Source organism: Verticillium nonalfalfae (genome assembly GCF_003724135.2).
Source record: "Verticillium nonalfalfae strain VnAa140/NRRL 66861 chromosome Unknown scaffold_34, whole genome shotgun sequence".
Taxonomy (NCBI): Eukaryota; Fungi; Ascomycota; class Sordariomycetes; order Glomerellales; family Plectosphaerellaceae; genus Verticillium; species Verticillium nonalfalfae.
In genome coordinates, this window is record NW_021167259.1 from 85,259 (window position 1) to 103,566 (window position 18,308).

The 18,308-nt window shown below is 56.4% G+C and overlaps 3 protein-coding genes and 1 non-coding gene across 4 annotated transcripts; 2 read left to right on the forward strand and 2 right to left on the reverse strand.

Annotated features, from left to right (window-relative positions):
• Nucleotides 1–454: 454 nt before the first annotated feature.
• On the reverse strand, nucleotides 455–544 carry D7B24_005490. The gene has a single exon. It is a non-coding gene; the product is annotated as a tRNA-Phe (tRNA).
• A 796-nt stretch (nucleotides 545–1,340) lies between these two features.
• D7B24_005491 (uncharacterized protein) lies at nucleotides 1,341–2,498 on the forward strand (the record flags this gene model as incomplete). Its single annotated transcript, XM_028639642.1, has 3 exons — nucleotides 1,341–2,076; nucleotides 2,138–2,235; nucleotides 2,313–2,498. The coding sequence occupies 3 exons, from the start codon at nucleotides 1,341–1,343 to the stop codon at nucleotides 2,496–2,498; spliced, it is 1,020 nt and encodes a 339-aa protein (XP_028496007.1).
• A 4,298-nt stretch (nucleotides 2,499–6,796) lies between these two features.
• D7B24_005492 (uncharacterized protein) lies at nucleotides 6,797–7,942 on the forward strand (the record flags this gene model as incomplete). Its single annotated transcript, XM_028639643.1, has 2 exons — nucleotides 6,797–7,297; nucleotides 7,352–7,942. The coding sequence occupies 2 exons, from the start codon at nucleotides 6,797–6,799 to the stop codon at nucleotides 7,940–7,942; spliced, it is 1,092 nt and encodes a 363-aa protein (XP_028496008.1).
• Nucleotides 7,943–11,486: 3,544 nt separating this feature from the next.
• Nucleotides 11,487–15,341, reverse strand: D7B24_005493 (putative NRPS-like protein biosynthetic cluster; the record flags this gene model as incomplete). The annotated part of the gene is made up of 1 exon (XM_028639644.1): nucleotides 11,487–15,341. The coding sequence occupies one exon, from the start codon at nucleotides 15,339–15,341 to the stop codon at nucleotides 11,487–11,489; it is 3,855 nt and encodes a 1,284-aa protein (XP_028496009.1).
• Between the last annotated feature and the right edge of the window lie 2,967 nt (nucleotides 15,342–18,308).

Sequence of the window (18,308 nt, forward strand, 5' to 3'; positions counted from 1 at the left end):
CAAGTGCGCCTCGTGGCGAGATTACCTTGGGGGTAGGTAGGCTGTTGGCGATACCACGCGGCGGCGGCGGGACGGACGCAGGGGGAAACAAGGTGAAACATGCAAGGGATGTGCGCGCGTGGGGATGACGGCGGATCCGCTCAGTGGTGCGAGGGACAAGAGACTAGAGACAGAGAGAGTGCTTGAGGGGGATCATGTCGGTGCCGTGGCGGGATCGGAGGGTTCTGTTGAGTTCGGCGGTTGGAGTCCGGTTGCACGGCGCTGCATCGCTGTTGGAAAAGCTGGAGAGGTATCAGGTATATGGCGTGTGAAGTAATTGGTAATTGACTTTTGCTAGAGCTGTCAATGAGGAGGCATGGAGGCGGTCGATGGCAGAGGTAACATGAGTAAAAAGAAGAAAATCGAACGAGGCTTGAGAGAAATGGCAAAATGGACCGATCCGAAGATCGTGAGCTGGGGTGAGCCGGGATCGAACCAGCGACCTTTAGATTGACTTCCTGAAGTTGACTTCAGTCTAACGCGCTCCCAACTGCGCCATCCCCCCTGGACATGGAAATTCGACCGTCCCGAGGAGTCATAGCCTAAAGATCAAGCACTTCACAACTTTCGGCATCAGGTCCACGCAAGAAATTGCTGTGCCAAGAACGTTATTTCCTACTCTTTCGCGAGGCCTATAGCAGTTACCTACATACCACTCAGCAGACTGCAAAAATTGCTCCTTGATCCATCCAATGCCATGCCTCGCAAAGCAAGCAAGACGCATGCCGAGTAAGCGGCGGTCACGTCCTCCAACGGACGGCCAAGCCGACAATTTGCATGACTGCTGCGCCCCGAGACGTGGGCCCGAGGCAAGCGACCTAAAAGTACCGGGCCAAAAACATGGGGAAAAAGGGGGCTCGCTGCGAGAGCCGCCTATACGCTCCCAGAATAACTCATGTCCGTCATGACAAACCCACTCCGAGAATTTCATGCCCGATCATCACTTCTACTCTGGGATCGCGGCCGATGCCAGGGCTCTGTGAACACGAACGGCAGGACTCTCCGATGAATGCGACTGGACGGTTCGAGGGCTCGGGGACCGTGTCCCCTCCCGGCACACGAAGATGCCAAGAGAACTATACGGGTTCTCCGAGCCCTCGAGATGAGGACTTCAACGAGCGCAGAGAATGAAGCCCTACAGGGCTCGGCAGCGAGCATGTCTGTCCTTCGCTATAAGAAGCAGGAGGAGAGCGTCATGATGTAGAACATGTCTTTGGCTTGACCACGCCTTCATCTCGCACTCGATCTGCTCGCGACTCTCTTTCCAAGGTCCCTCGTATCGCGCTAGTAGCCTCGCCAAGATGCTCTCCCGATCCATCGTCGCGCTTCTCTCCCTGGCGGCAGCCGCCTCGGCGAGCGTCATTCCTCGCGCCAACAGCACCTGCGCGGATCCCGTCGTCCGCAAAGAGTGGCGCGAGCTCACCGGCGCCGAAAAGGCCGAGTACCTCCGCGCCGCCGTCTGCCTGCGCAACCTCCCCAAGGCCAAGTACGAGTTTGTCGACGCCGTGACGACGCGCATGGACGACCTCGTCTTCACCCACTTCAGCCTCAATACGGACATACACTTTGTGGCCAACTTTCTCCCGTGGCACCGCTGGTACGTGCAGCTGCACGAGGACCTGCTGCGCACCGAGTGCGGCTTCACCGGCGCGCAGCCGTACTGGGACTGGAGCATCGACGGCGACGCCGTGGACACGCCCAACTCGCCCGTCTTTGACGCCGAGACGGGCTTTGGCGGCAACGGCGTGCGCACGGGGAGCACCGAGCCCGGCTTCGAGCGCTGCGTCGTCGACGGGCCCTTTGCCCACACGAACCTGACCCTCGCCATGGGCTGGCCCAACATGAACGACCAAGGAGACCGGCTGCACTGCTTCACGCGCGAGTTCAACAATGCCTCGGGCAGGGATGAGAACGGCGAGATCATCATTGGCGACATGCAGGCTGCTGCCTACAACTCCAAAGTCATGAACACCATCTATGGCTTCGACACTTACGCCGCCATGAGCAACATGCTCGAGGGGCTGCCGCACGCGCAGAGTACGTTTTTCTTCGTCGAACGCCTTGTCTTCTTTTCTGCTGATACTGACGTGGCATGCAGTCCACAGCATCATCTTTGGTGACATGGGTCCCGCGACCTCGCCCAACGAGCCCCTCTTCTTCCTGCACCACGCCAACGTCGACCGTGCCTGGGCCAAGGTACGTTCTCCCCCAGCCTCCCTGACTGTCAACCTCGTCTTTGCTTGCCACGGTGCAGATGCTGACGTCCACTGTAGTGGCAGGGCCGTAACGCCACGCGTCTGGCGGATTACACCGGCTTCAACGACCCCAACAGGGTCATCTCGGCCTCTTTGGACGACAGGATGCCGGTCATGCGGCTTGCCGACGAGGAGCCCATTGTGCGCGACTTTATGGATACCCAGGCCGGGCCCCTGTGCTACACGTACTCGGCATCAACGTAATCTCTCGTGGAAGAGGCTCCCGAGTTTGATGGACGCGATGTGACGGTGAGACGATGGATGATGTATACCCATGACGAGGTAGCTGTTGTAATAACTGTTGAAACATCCACAAAGGAGGCTGATGTTAGAGTTGCCCCTGATGGCATGGCTGGGCGGATCTCTGCCTTGATTTTTGACGGCTTCTCCCACGATAGAGTTTTTATTTCACGAGGGCTGGCATTTTTGAGAGGTCTCACAGACCTGGTGCACCATCCAAGCAACTTGCATACCCGGTTTTCCCGCTTTCATGAACGGCCGCCGTGTGCCTGTCTCGTGGACCAGTGATCGTTCGCCGATGGAGCGCAACGTTCCAAGTCTTCACATGTCCTCGTAGGCTGTTCTGACAGGAACGAACGCCCAAGACACGCTGCCATGATGGGTCTCAATGATGGATGGCCTTATTAGCCGGATCCTTGAGCTGAACAGCAGGCACGCGGGGCCAAGAACGGCCGCTTGCATTGCGAGATTGATCCTCGAGATGATTCGAAGGGAAAGGCTTGGGCTTGGCAGCCGCTGCGGCACGACGGGCGTCAGTCTACACAGTAAGACGCAGCATCCCCACCAGATGCTATGAGACGAGAGTAGGCGCGCGCAGTGGTCCAAGGGAAACAAAGATCGAAGCAGCGGCTAGCAGGCCACATGACTAGACTCCTTTGACGGAGATGACCATTGGGTATCGGGGCTGCGCAGGGCCGCGGCAGCGCGGTAGCTTAGATGGGGACACCTCGGATGATGGTGGTCGTTTCCCGACACACGAATCATGATTGGGTTGGAGCTCTGGCGCGCTCCCTCGCGTCAGTCCTTCGGAGAAATAATCATAGATTGGCTGGTGAGACAAAAGCAGGGTAAAAGAAACCGAATTCACATGGAGTGGTCTTGATCACAGTGAGCACGGTCTGGACCAGTCGAACGCTGGCCGTCGGACCAGGTCGGCCAGGAACAAAGAATTGAGTTGGCGCCAAGTTTTGTGTGGTGGTAACTGGTGGCGCCGATCCGGGAGTCTCCAGTGCGTGTGCCTGGCTAGCAGAGAGTAAGCTCGTCCACGAGTGGGAAGTAGTACTACGCGAGATCCACGTATTATCGGTCGAGGACGTTTTTGTTTTGGTCCGTGGTTGGCTCACGAGGATCGCGCCGGCGGCAGGCTCTGCTTCGGTTGATGATTCGGTCGGATACTCTTGTGTGTGCCTTCATCTTGGGTGAATGGAGGCTAAAGATGGAACGAGAGCAGGTTGGATAGGTAGGATCAAGTTGGGTGGCACAAGGTTTTTCTTTGGGGGCTGCCAATCGTCAGCATTTCACAGTCTTCTTCGACATGTCCTTCGTGGCCCGGTGCTCTCTTTTCGTTCTGTCATTTGCCATGGTTCGTGGCTGCATCGAAAGGATCGTGGGATGACTGGATACAATCTTTGGCGGCGGTGGCGGCGGCGGCGGCGAAGGATGCTGTCATGCGGCCCTACTGATGTATGTTTTCTATAATGTGTCCAGATCGAGCTCGTGATGGGTGTCAAACCCTGAACACGATGAACAAAGTTCAATCTCCATGCAGCGGGAAGGAAAGGGAAGGGGGACGGATGGAAACACCAGGAAGGTACGATGCATTAGTCGTCTGTAAATTTTCCCATTGGCCCTCGCAGCGGGCCCTCTCCTCAGCTCAGGCGGGGCAGGTGCTGCAGGCGGGTGCTGTAGGCTGTATGCCACTTACTACCTTACCTTAGGTAGGCAGCCGTGCCCGGGCATCTACAGGTACATGGTAGGTGCCTAGCAGGTGTGACCCACCCTCCACCTACGCCCGCCTACGCCCCGCCTGTGCCCACGCGCCTGTCTAATTTCCCCCTCTTCCCACATCTTCCTTCATGCTTCCACCACCATGCCCCAATTGAGCCTCGAACCCATCATCGCCTGCGACCAGCCCGTCCGGATCAGGCACACTATCCTCGTTCATCGTCCCATCGAGGCCTCGCTTCGCCTTTTTCTCTTTCGCCGTCATGGTCATGGCATCCATCTTCGGATCATTGTCGCGGTACCAGGCACGGTCGGAACGCACGGCGACGGGGATGTGAGCATTGAGCACGAACAAACACGAAGAAACAGGCACAACGGCCGTGAGCCTCCCTACCCCCCTTGCTCTCCCCCGGGTAGTGGCACGTCCCTGTTTCCTCGTCCCAAGCTCAGGAGTTCGTTCCAAGCTGCCAGAAGAGAATACGATGTCCCCGATGAGGTCCACCGACACTACCTGACTTCGCCTGACTACTGCTTCTTGCCTGGGTGCACCATCGCCAGCACCAGCACACTCTTCACAACGCTCACCTGAAGGGTCATCCATGGTCATACCCACTTGTCCGGCCGGCTGGCTTCAGGGCAACCTGATCGACCACCCCAATGCTACCAGGACCAGGACCTAGCGAGCCATCGCCCGGCGCACGTCCTCCGCTCGCTCAATGCCAGGCAGCCAGGCAAGCTTTCCGCCTCTTGTTCACATGCAGTGCAGGCATGCTAGAGATATGTAATGAACAATGGCGAATTCTACGGGCGAATCATCAGACCACCAGTGGTCCAAACCACCTACCATGAACAGAATCAATTCTCTGCTGCATTGTACTGTACCGGCAAAGCCACGAGCCAATCTGATTCTCTGCGCGAATCAAGAGCCACATCCGCCAGCATGAACCAGCAGATCCAACTGGATCACCCTAATGCGGGACGTCATCTGGACCATCTCCCGTCGATACCCAGACTACTGGTCAAGCCCAAGTCGACCTATCCCGGTCCGCTGCCCTCCTGTCGCTGGTCTAGACCCTCCCAATATTGGTTCCTTAGCCTTTGCTTTCGCCCCGCGTACTCGACCACTTACGTACCACCACCAGTGGCCCCAAAGGCGCATCCGTCTGCATGAGCAATCAATCACCAGCTGGATGACTTGCTGACTGCCTTTGCGCTTGTGCAAACCAACTGCCCAACTGGGCGCCTCCATGCAGCCGCCACCCCAATTCGGCAGACATTCAGGCCTTGCGTTGTGTGCCTTGTGTACCTTCAGCCCCTACCAGCATACAGTGGCCGGTCAAAAAAGCCTTTGGAGACCGCTTGGAATTTCTTGCACAATACTTCATCGAAAGGAGGCTCACGAGCCACCCCCTCGCCTTCACCAAATGCTGCCACGTCCAATGTTCCATGCTCAGTGTTCGATCGACCGGAATCAAGCCCCCAAAACCTGCTAGCACATGTCGGCTCTGGACCCCTTTCGCCAACACCACGCCGGAATCGCGTGCCACCGCGTGGCTTGTCAAATCGCTCGCGCCTGGGTACCCCTGGTACCTGGCAGGGATCCCTAGTTCGCAACGAGTCTGTAGAATCCACCGTGTAGAGTTGGCCCCACCTCAAGCCAGGCCTCGTCCGGCTCTACCATGTCCAAGCACTTTTCCTGACCCCTTCACGGCACGACGCTCACACCCAAGCAGGGCCCCTGGTCCCCATTGCCCACCATCCTGGATGCTACCACGCCGCCGACTGCGCCTGTTCACCCGCCTGCTCGCTTTGGCCAAGCCAATATTGCTGCCCCCCGTCGCTGCCGCAGAGACCACCATCCTCTCTTCATAACCAAGTTGTGCCCCCCGGCCACCTGTTCCCTTCCCACGTCAAAAGAGCCTCAGAGGTTTCTTCACTTGCCTTTGTCTACCGAATACAGCTGCTCCCAGGCCTCTGCAACGCCGACAGTCCAATTCGGAGGCTAAGACGAAGAGCGAACATCTCGCAGTTCGCTCTACCGACTGGAACGACGCAACCCGAGTACCAGTCACCAACTCACTCGCTTGTTGGTCTGGCTCGGTTCGGCTCTCTCGATCCTGTCTCACTCGCCAACCCTCTTGGGACTCGATCGACATTCCTCCACCGACGCCACCTGGTCATCCACCCGCGAGCTCGTCAAAACCGACTTGCCATTGATTTCTGGTCGACAACGCGCCTCACGACCGACTTCTTCTTGAATGAGAGAGGTCAGCGAAAGGGTTCCTTCTGGTCACAAGAGCACGCATGCAGAGTCGCCACGCCTCTCGGGGGCTGTCAATCCACCAACGTCTCCTGCAAGCCGATCAACCAACTTCAACAAGAACCACCGACGATCTTGGTGGGGTCGGTCCAAGAAGGTCACGGAGTCACTCAACCCCTCCGAGGCAACAGGCCTGGGACCTGACTCTTCCCCCCTTAATGGATGATATGCTTTTGGTGTTTCCACCACACATCGTCTAAGCATTCCATCACTAGCCATGTTCTCATCAACACCACCCTCCTCGGCATCACGTAGTCCTCCCGCTTCGAGCATGTCGTGGGCGTCGCGCTTCCTGCTTGTGACGCTTTGCGTGGCATCAACTGCGTTGGGCGCCGTCGTTCCGTCCGAGGATACGCTGCCAGCACTTGCACCTGGTCAGCAGGGTTTGGGAGCGCCCTACAGGTCTGCCATGGCATCAGGAGATGCGGACTTGAGGAAACGGCAAGAAGACGACGACGAAAGCACAACAACAATACGACGAGCAACGCCAGCAACCACAACGGTGTCCGAGAGGACCACTGCTGCTAGTACTGCCCGTCTCTCCATAACTCCACCAAGCTCCAGCACAGAAGTGCCCGCCGCGCTCCCGTCACCATTCGACAGCAGCATGGCCTCTACATTCACCAACACTGACAACGCTGCCTGTCCAAATTTCATTAATGCTCTCCTTTCTAATTCCGACTTCAAGAAATGTTATCCCATCTCTATGCTGCTTTTGGTAAGACCATTCTCTGCGCCAACCCCTCGTCCCTCAGCACTAACCTGGTTGTAGAGCTCTAATGGATTCTTCGAGGCGAGCAAGAGTCTTGTCAAAATTGTCCGCGTCCTTGACGCCGGCTGTGAAGTCGACTTTGACTTTTGCAAGACACATCTTGGCTCCTTGGCCGAGCAGCTCGTCAAAGACGAAAACTGTGGGCCCGATTACAAAAAGGGACACGCCGTTGTTCGCGATGCCTACCTGGGCCTCACGACCTACGAAACGGTCTACAAAGCGACATGCCTACAGAGCAAAGACGACGCCATGTACTGCTACGCTACCGCCACCACATTCAGTGACGCTTCAAATATCTACCCATACCACCTGCCATTCAACCTGACATTTCCCGGAAGTGCCACGCCCGAGTGCAGCTGGTGCTTGTCTGAGACGATGGCGATTTTCCACGCCCAGGCCGCCGATCGCCGGAAACTCATCTCCTTGACGTACCAGAGTGCTGCACGCCAGATCAATACTGTGTGTGGCCCTGAGTTTGTCAACGAGACTCTCCCGGAGGCGGTGACGGGCAGCTTAGCAGGTGTTTTCCTGCCACCCTGGGCTGTCGGCGTTGTTGCCCTATCACTGGGTCTGATACACAACTTGCTGTAAAGCATGTCTGTCCTCTTCGGATGGGTAGCATGGCGTATTTGGGTTTCTCGGGTGGCATGATCTCACGTCGTCTTTTTTTTTTTCTTTTTTTCCACAAACAGCAAGCGCTTTGATACCCTTACACTTTCCTTAATTCCTCTTCTTCAGCCCCATTTTTACAAACATACTTGGGTTCGACGAGCCAAATTATCTACAAGGGCCACTTTCCCGATCATTCTAATCATTATTATTATTGCTTGATTTTCCGCGAGCATGGCGCTGGGAGAGCGCCAAGGATTGGAAGGAAGCACGGCAGAAGAATATAGATGGGTGGAAGAATAGAGCCTCGGCACGAGGGATGCCCCTGGCTGCAGGGCACGAGCGACGGCCTGGACAGGGGTATAGCGGCGACGAAGCATCGCATCACAATGTGTTGTACGCCCCAGTACAAAGATATCAGCCCTCCGGGGTACAAAAATGAATAGGTCCTGGACCTTATCATCCACACTACCTCAAACATGTTGACCGTTCCCAGCTCCAAGAATGTCTGCTCTTGTACAGCATGCGTTTTGGTGCAGCACATCAGGCCAAGGTGGCCATGCTTAATGCTTGATTAGGGCCTCTCGACGTGGTTTCATGTGAAAAGATGCCCTGCCGAGGTTGAATTGTTGCCTCCTCATGGCAGCCCTGCTATCGTGACCTTGGCGAGCCTGAATACCAGTGTTACGAGGGTGGATGGTCCCTCGATCCAACGGCAGTCTAGATTAACCAGCTCCAATAACTCCTTCACGGCACCATCATCAGGTGGAATGAACGTAAGACTAAAAATCCTTTCGTCTCCTCAATCATTGCGTACACGTCTACACTGTCTCGCTTCTCGAAAAGTGCGCTTCAGTGTCTAAGGCATTTTGTCTGCGCTCGCATCATCGGTGTCTCTCTGCCGTGCCATGTTCCTAGTCCGTCCGTCTGTGTTCGTATCCAGCCCTGAGTTTCCGTCTATGTGTACGCCGGGTTGGTAGTCCCATGGCGTCCTTGATGTTGTTGTCTGACAGGTGGTCAAATGTTTTGGAGAAGGGGCCAACGCAAGACTGGTCGTTTCCAGAACTGGCGCAACAGTTCCCCTGGTTGGTGTCGAGTGGGATCACGTCTATATAAGGGCCTCGGCCGTCTACAAGATTGGCCGAGACTCCTTATATACCCTGCCCCATAATATACAGTGTCCGTGTCTTGCCGGACCTTCTCTGGTAGGTTTCGAGTCAGTGTTCTCCGCAGTTCTCGATCATTGAATCGACAAAGCTCGAAGAGCTCTTCCAGCTCCAGATGTCCAGATGCAAAATTTGTTCCCATTCGTACCTGACGATTGGGTGCGAATATCGCTAGTTGAAGGCCTCTTCATTCTGTTCATCCAACCACTCTGAACCACATTACCGTTGGCTTGCCGTCATAGTCTCCCAGCGTCTGACTTTTGACAATTACCACACATTGTAGATTTACTACTCGAGGCTCTTTCGACGTAAACAGAAAAGCCAGTATGCAAGGCTTTTCACTACTACCTGGTGTTATTCATTTCTGTTATAAATGGCAGAGTTTTGATGGTTACCTACGCTCCCGTATATGACTGAACTAGAATGGAGCTGAAGGTTTTTTTGGATCGTTGTGCTTGGAAACTTTCAATCTGTCGCCTTGAAAGGTTAAGGGTCTGTGTTATAGTGTATAGTGAGAAATCTTGCATTGAAAGGTTACGTAGTGGCATACTTACCTGGCCACTGAGTTTAGACCTACAGTAGTAGACAGCCAAAGTTATTTGACCTGAAGAAAGGAACATAGGAATACACATGGTTTGCATATGACTCTAACGATTCTCAAGATACGAACGGTCCTAATGGTGCAAGTTGTTATCAGGGCACCATCGGCACTCCATGCCAGTAACGCATCGTAGCTACTTGTTCACCCATGGGGTTGATGACACCGAGAGTACACGAGAACTACCGAGCGCTAGTCTGCCACGCCTCTTATGCTTCAGATGCGACTGGAGGCCTGGGGTGATGTGGACGACAACGACAGCCAGTACCTTGAAGCCCAGGGCACGTTGAGTTCCCGCTGGAGAGGCCTAAAAGCCAAGCCGGAGAAACTCATGGTCCAGGCCTTGTGAGGTTTACCTTGACATTTTATCATCACACTGTTGGTATCCTGTCGGCCACAATCAAAATACCCAGTGGGGCAACAAAGGTGACAACATGGGAATGGGGTAAAATCCAGGATTTTGCCGTGGCGCAAAGCCATCATCACATGACTGTACGCCTCTCGGCGTAACCATTCTCGCTAAGCACTCAGGTCAAGGGAAAATGCCAAATGAAAAGAGAAAAGAGAGACGATCTCGCCAAGAGGAATTTTGGACCGCGATCAATGCTCTGACGGATGGGAGCGATCCTTCCCAGAAGCGCCATGCAACGTCGTCCACGTCGAGCGATTGCAACCAAACATCAGTCAATAGACATATGCATCCCACTCGTCGTCACAAAAGACCGACACTATCAAAGCTGAGACACGCCGTCATCCTCAGTCCAACCAAACCCGGTCACTGGAAAGACAGACCACCGGACAAGCCGATCACCCTCCGAGCCAAGACTTTTCATGCAGCATGGAGCCAGAAACACCCCCAAGTCGGGTCCCAACGAGCCCCAGCCCTCCCAAGTATGGCAAAGCCAGCGGATTGTTGAAGGCTATAGCACCAAGTTTCCGTCTCTCGTGGTTCGGCGACCCAGCCTTGAAAACCGAAGCGCCGCTCAAATGTTCAGACCGGGTCTCGACTTTGGGTCACTCCCCCCTCACGCCGATGCTACGCATCCTTTGCTCGGCTGCTGCTTCCCCCTTTCTCATGACCGGAAGGTCTGAACCGGACCTTCAGCTCAGGAAACGTAGCCTCAAAATGCTGGACGGGCGCACGATAGGCAGCATGCAGCAGCGGTGGCGGGCACTCCACACATGCAGGCAGGTAGGGTGTCACGCAGAACCAACAGTTGTGTGGCGACGTTGTAGCCTCCGTTACCTTGGCTCCTTATGCTTACCAGATGCTGACTACCTACGTGCAGTATGGGCTGCAGCCTGCTGGATGGGCGAGACAAAGACCATTCCCTCTACTTGTTGGTCAAGAAATCACGGTACTTGTCATTTTCTGTCATTTGTCATTTTCTGTCATTTGTCATTTTCTGTCAGTATTTTCTGTCAGTTGTTACCCGGGAACTGGATCCTCAACAACAGAAAATCTCCGGGTTCAGTCACTCGGCAGCCTCCGGTTGGCCAACAACTAGCTGTACATCACATGTGGGATGATTCCACCTTTTGACACATGCTGTGCAACACAAGGAAAGGAATGCTCCGTGCCATAAGGAAAAGAGGGGCCACAGCCCTCCATGCGAGACCTTGACACGTACAATACCATCTCATTATGACTGTAGCAGCAACGAAGCTGATCTATGCTGCTCCAGGACGAATGTACAACAAGACCGCATGACTCTATGAGACCACTATGCGAATACCCTTTAGCTTCCTGCAGCCAGATCGATCAGATGGGCTCATCCCTCGGCTCAATGAGCACCTCATTGACCGCCACATGCGGAGGCTGACAGACGGCAAAAACAATCGACGACGCAACATCCTCCGCATCCAAAACCTTGGCGCCCGTTGGCTCGCCGTACTTCTTGATGGCCTCGGCGTCAGTCGACATGCCCAGCAGCTCCGTGGCTGTGTTACCGGGCTGGATGGACGTGACGCGAAGTCCGGTGCCCGCAGTCTCAAGTCGCAGACTCTGCAGCGTGGCTTCGACGAAGAATTTGCTGGCCGAGTAGACACCAAGACCGGGGAACACCTTTCGACCTGCATCCGAAGAGATGGCGACAATGTGACCAGCACCGCGGCTCAGCATACCGGGAACGACAGACGACAAACAGTGCAGGAGACCCTTGCAGTTGACGTCAACGGTACGCTCCCACTCATCTGTCTTGTTGTTGGCCATCATGGTGAAGTACATGACACCAGCGCAGCTGACGAGTATGTCGATAGGGCCGAGTGTCTTGGAGACATTCTGCATGAGGGACTCGACCTCAGCCTTGCTGGTAATGTCTGCCTTTTGAATCAGAACCTTACCACCTGTACCGGCGGTGGTGATCTTGGCCTTGACTGCCTCGAGTGCGTCCATGCGTCGAGCAGCGAGCACAACGTGTGCGCCCTCCTTGGCCAGGCCCGCACCGACTGCGGCGCCTATGCCGGATGATGCGCCCATGACGACGGCAACCTTGCCAGCGAGGCGACCCTTGTTAATCTTGCCCGAGGTTCCGTTGGCCTGCTTGCGACGAGGTGGCCGAGAGAGCCAGCCTCGAGCGTAGAAGTGACGCATGTACGTCTCGAGAAGGGTACTGTCAATCTTGGGGCGCTGGAGGCCGTACTTGGCCAGGATAGGCTGCGTCGCATCGTCCTTGAGCACTGTGACTGACTGCAGGGCCTCGGCGGTGGGCATGCCACCACGCAGAATCTCGGCCGTGAAAGGAATGTCACCTGCTCGGCCGGAGCCCCGCTTCTCGTGCCAGAGGGATACCCAGTCGTCCCAGGGCAGGCGCGAGGTCGAGTAACCAAGCTCTGTCAAGCTGTGGAAGATGCCGCTAGCCGACACGGGGTTGGGATCGCCAAGGTGGTAGACCAGTTGCTTGGAGTCGGTGTGATTCGCGAGCGTGATGATGGCCGCACTGACAAAGTCCACAGGAGTCATTTCAGCAAACCAGCCCTCTACATTGGGCGCACAGCCGACATGCAGCGATTCGACGAGCAAGGCATTCAGCAAGTCGTACGTGTTGGTGGAGCCCGTGACACTATGACCACTGATGGTACCCGGGCGGTAGACCTTGCATGGCATACCACGACGAGCAGCCTCGTACACCAGTTTCTCGGCCACCCATTTAGTCTGACCATAGCCGTCAAGGAGCTTATCGGGCACATCGTCAATGTCCACCATGGCGTTCTCAGACCAGCCCTCAACAGAAGGGGTCAAGACGCCATTGGTGGAAACGTGATGGAGGGTGGCACCGCTTTTGGACGCCAACCTCAAAATTTCCCTGGTGCCTCCCACATTGGCATTTCTCAGCGCAGCATAGGGGTACACAAGGTTGACGGTAGCAGCAGCGTGGATAATGACCTGCACCCGAGAGGCAAGTTCTGTAAAAGCATCCGTAGACAGACCGAGGCGCTTGCGGGACAGGTTGCCGGGTAGAATCTCCATTCGGTCGAGCATCGAATCGTCCCAGAAGCCAAGGTCAATGAGGTTCTTTCGCACTCTGGCCATGCCAGCGGGACGAGAATCACTAGAGGGTTCAGTGAAGCGCACGAGACAGAGAATGTGGGCAGAGGTGTTCTCGATCAGGCCCTTGAGCAGGGATGCTCCTAAGTAGCCCGTAGCACCTGTGAGGAGGACAGTGTCGGCATCATTGAGCTGGCGCATGGGCTGACCGTGGGACTTGATGTCTTCCGGCAGGATACAGTCCGCGCGCAGAACAGCGGGCAGGTCACCTTGCACAGCCGCCGTGTGTCCATCACGAGCATCGCGGATAGCATCGAGGTGACCTTGCAGTGTGGGCGTGCCAGCGAGAGGAGCCAATGGGACTGGGAAACCAAACTCCTTGGTGAAGCGGTTGGCGAGATCAGCGAGGATGAGAGAATGGCCGCCAATGTCGAAAAAGTCGAGCTCCTCGGAGATGGCGCTGGCAGGCATGTTGAGAGAAGCCGCCCATAGCTTGATGATGGTCTCCATCTTGATCTTGGTGTTTTGGTCCTCCTTGGGGCTGCTGGCAACTTTCGGGGTTGGTGGTGGAGGCAGAGCCTTGAGATCCGTCTTGCCCGAGACGCCGTGAGTAGGGAGCTGATCGAGCTGGACCCAGAGCGCGGGGATCATGTAGAGAGCCAGATGCGCCGAGAGGGTGCGGCGAGCTCCGGGGCTGTACCCGGACTCGTCAATGACAATATCGGCACGATCTCTCTTTTCTTGATTGTCGGGAACAATGTAGGCAACCAGTTGCCTCTCAAGACCATCGCCGTGAGACGTGACAGCGCAGTCACGCACGGCGAGATGCTTGACAATGGCGTTCTCGACCGCACCAGGCTGCACCGTGTATCCACGCGTCTTGATCATGCCGCCGGCGCGACCCGTGATCTCCAGCAGGCCTGAAGGAAGCACGCGAGCAAGATCTCCCGTCTTGTACATGCGCGCTCCCTCCCTCTTGTCGAAGGGGTCAGGGGTGAAGGCCTTTGCCGTCGTCTCCGGCAGGTTCAGGTAGCCTCTTGCTAGGAGGTCACCGCCAACGTAGAGCTCTCCGCTGACGTTATTCTTCACTCTGTTGCCGGCTTCGTCGAGGATGTAGATGTGGCTGGGGTCCATGGTCGGCCCAACAGGGCAGACGCGAGCCTCGAGATCAATGAAAGTCCGAATGTCGCCGGCCGCGACTTCGTGCGTCTCACTGGCGCTGTAGACATTGAGAAGCCTCGTTTTAGGCAAGGCATCCAGAGCCCGACGGCAGAGATCGGTAGTCACAACCTCGCCATTCAGCCAGAGAGAGCGCAGATCGGGCAGACGTTTTCCCAGCTCTGGGTGACGTGAGAGAACCGTCGCCAGCAGGGTCGGGGTCATCAGTGTGTCAGTGATGCGACGTGACGCCAACAGGCCGACGAGTGCCGTTGGGTCGTAGCTCGCAGCATCGGGAATGGCGACGACCGTGGCGCCCCGTAGCAGGGGGCGAAGCATCTCCCAAACAAAAAAGACATTACAGGCCACTCGGTCGCCGGGGCCGAGGTCGCTGAGCTTGAATCTCAGGTCATAAGAGCGAACCGCCGCCCTATGGGGGTTCGCGATGCCCTTGGGCTGGCCAGTAGTACCGGAGGAATATGATACGAAGGCAAGGCGTTCTAGATCGTCCTCGGCTGGGAGAGGAGCCAGCTGATCTTCGCTGCCGGCACCGGCAACGTTCTTCAGGTGATCGTTTGACTCATCAATGACGATGATGGGAACATCAGCCTTGATGAAGCCGACATGGGCGTTTTGTGTGATGACTACGGACGGCTTGGCGTCCTCGATGACGTCGCGCAGCAGGCCCGACGGATAGGCCAGCTCAAGCACCAGGAAGGCACCTCCGGCACGAAGCGCAGCCAGCGAGGCGACGACGTAGTCTGCGCTCCTGTTCATGAGCACACCGACGAGCGAATCCCGACCGACGCCATGCTGGCGGCGGAGGTGGTCAGCGAGAGTCTGTGTCTCACGGTCCAGCTCAGCATAGGTCAAGGTGCGGGCCTCATCCTCAAGCGCCACTGCATCAGGGGTCGCCTTGGCCTGGATGCTAAAGAGAGCGGCGAGGTCCTTGGTGATGTCAATGGTCGACATGATCGGGAAATGACTCCTCGCGATGTTTGATGGCCGCAGGTTGACCTCTGAATGTTCGACTGTGGATGGACGGTGAGCACGGATGCACGAGGCTGAAAGAAGAGGCTGACTCGCTGCCAGGGGTCCGGGGCAGCGCAGAGTAGGGGACGTACGTGCTTGACAGGTGTCTGTTCCTTTGGGTTGGCCGAATCAAGAAGACGAAGCGATCGTGAGTCCAGAAAAGGAATAGAGTCACGAGACCAGGGGTATCATTCAACGCCGAAGCCTGGTATGAGAAGTTCTCGTGGATGATACAAGGTGTTTTGATTACGAGCGCTCACCTGTGTCCAGATCAAGCTGATGAAGGGAGGTCAAATTGGATGGAGGCTGGAGACGACGCGTTTCCCCCCTTCGGACCGTTCAGCTCAGGAACTCGTCCCAAGCTCGATGGAGCATGGACGTGAAGAATTAGACTATCCGCCCCACCAGGTGTCGAGCCCAGCCCGCTCGTGGGGAAGGCAGAAACCAGTAGAAGGGCAGCGACGTCGGTCCTCACCTACCTTTTGCCTGCCCGTGCCTGCCCGCGCCTGCTAGTACCTGGCACACTCTTGCCTAGGCTTTGACCGGTGATAGAACGGCAGCCGCCAGAACATGTGAGGCCCCCACGTCGCGGTGGAGTCTAACCCCAATCGATATGCCCTCTCGTCACACCGCCTTGCCTTATTCAGGGAAATTGCCTGGCTTGACTCGTACAAATTGTTCGTCAAATCATGGTCTTTCCTTCTCGTATTGCTGGTTGAAAGAAAGAAAGGTCCCTTAATCGGGAAATGCTGCGAATCAGGTACAGCAAGGGAGATGGGAAAGTCGTGCTCATGCCAATCAACCTACCTTTCGTCCTGGACTAGGTACCTCAACGTACAGGGCCACAGCGGTTCACAGGACGTCCATAGGTCATCAATGATGAGCTAAGCATGATGTAACCGCCCAAAACATGCACTCGACAGCCGATAACGGCCGATTCGGTACACTTTGGTCAACAGCTGCTTTTACCTCTTCCTAGCTGCTTTCCCCCGTGCATTTGACTGTGTGCCTGTCGTTCCGAAGGCGCCCATCCGCCGTGCCTCATGTTGGCTCGCGGTGCGTGCCGACGGGCGGCGCGAGGCGGCGACGCCCTGCCGCGCGGTGAACACAATGCCATGTTGGCACCCACCGAGCCGATGCCATGACCTGTCAGAGGCGCTGCGTTGTCCCCGCCGCAACCCTCCGAGACCCAGACGACGAATCGGTAGTTGGAAGTTTGCCAGTCAAACACGGGACGACGGACGCTGGCTATGGGGTGCGTGCTGCACTGCCAACACGCAGGCTGCCACTCCCCAGGTTATGTACTTCGAATCGCCAATGAGCACCGCTGCTTGCGACCGAGGCCAGTTGCTTAATTCTTTTTTCGGGTCATTGCCATGCGAAGCCAGCGAGCGTGGGCGCGTACCTTCTGTTGACACATTCCTCAACGGTTAATTCGAACTCGACGTTATGTATTCAGGGCCAGATCATGGGTTGAAGCACTACAGGCAATGTCCAGGAACAATAGCCGGCAGTGGTCCGGAGTAGATGCCCCGAATAACTTGCTCTGACGCGGGCCGGCGGACATGGGGGTCTGGCTCTATTTGACAGGGCTCATGCACGGATATGTTTGTTTCCCTTTTGAGAGAAGGTGCAAGAGAGTCACGGATGCAATGCACGAACCGTACCCATCCGGACGGTCGCCCCTCAAGGTCCGGTCCCAACGTCGCGCTGGCGCACTGCGATGCAGCCGGCCGCCTGGTAGAGGGAGTGCGAGGGACGGCTACTTCTTGGTTGCTGACGATCAGGAGCATGGCCAAGACAGAGCATCGGTTGCTTGCAGGACCGCCAGTGGGGAGACATCAGCGGAACACAGGCGCCACGGCTCGTTGAGCTTACTTGGGTCAGCGCTGGCTCGGCACTGATCCGAGTCGGTTAACATAATGCACGCGCGGTCACTGCTTGCTTTTGTATCTTTTTTGGATCTGTCGGCGGCCGGACCAATGCCATCCATGGTCATATGGGATGGTGCAAAATAGCGGGGGTGACTGGAGAGGATGAATGCCTTTGTTGAGGCGGAACCGGTTCTGTCGCTCGGCCGTGGAGGGTTATATGGTATCAGGACACCCTACGCAGGTGACCACCCGGCCCGTCTCCAACCATGTTGCAAAAACGCTGCATGGGTGGATGTGAAACCAGGTGGTCTGATTATTGAAATCCCCGTCATTCGAATGGTGATGAGGCTCGCCTAGCGCGCTTCCAGTGATCACCATGGCGCAGGAGCGTAACGAAAGGGCCACCAGGTTGCAGTTGGCGGTGGACATATTAGAGCGCCATTGTGCCCAAGACGGAAAGTGATGAGCATTTCCGGGTCTGTCTCCCTCGCCATACGTACGTTTGCCTCACATCGGAACAGCGGAAGTGGGCGCTGGCCTCAGAAATGTCTCAACCGCGGACGCGCCGAGCATACCAAAAGGACGCAAGACGACGCACATTGTTGCATCTTGCCGGTCGGCGAAGGGCCGGTCTCCAGAACGGCAAAGGGAGGGTTTAAGCTTCTCAGAGACAGCGTCCAAAGGGGCATGGGTCCTACGTAGCGCTCCCGTCCAGGATGACGGGCAGATGAACACGGGCGGGCGGGAGTTGGCCGATGGGACCCAGGACCTTGAAAGTCGGGGTAAACTTGATCAGATGTATACCTGTGATGCCAACCCTACCAGGCAGGTAAAGTACCCAGCCAGTTAAGTACTAGGGGGGTTAAGAAGCCAGCCCAAGTCCGCACGAAGCGGAGAACGAGAGCCCAAGTTGGTAGGGAGTGCCTACCTGAACGAGGAAATCCGTGAGCCGGCGTGATGCAGAGGCGCTTCACCTCGATACAAGTACCTCCTACCTACCAGGCGCCGTCGACACCATACTACCTGCCTTGGA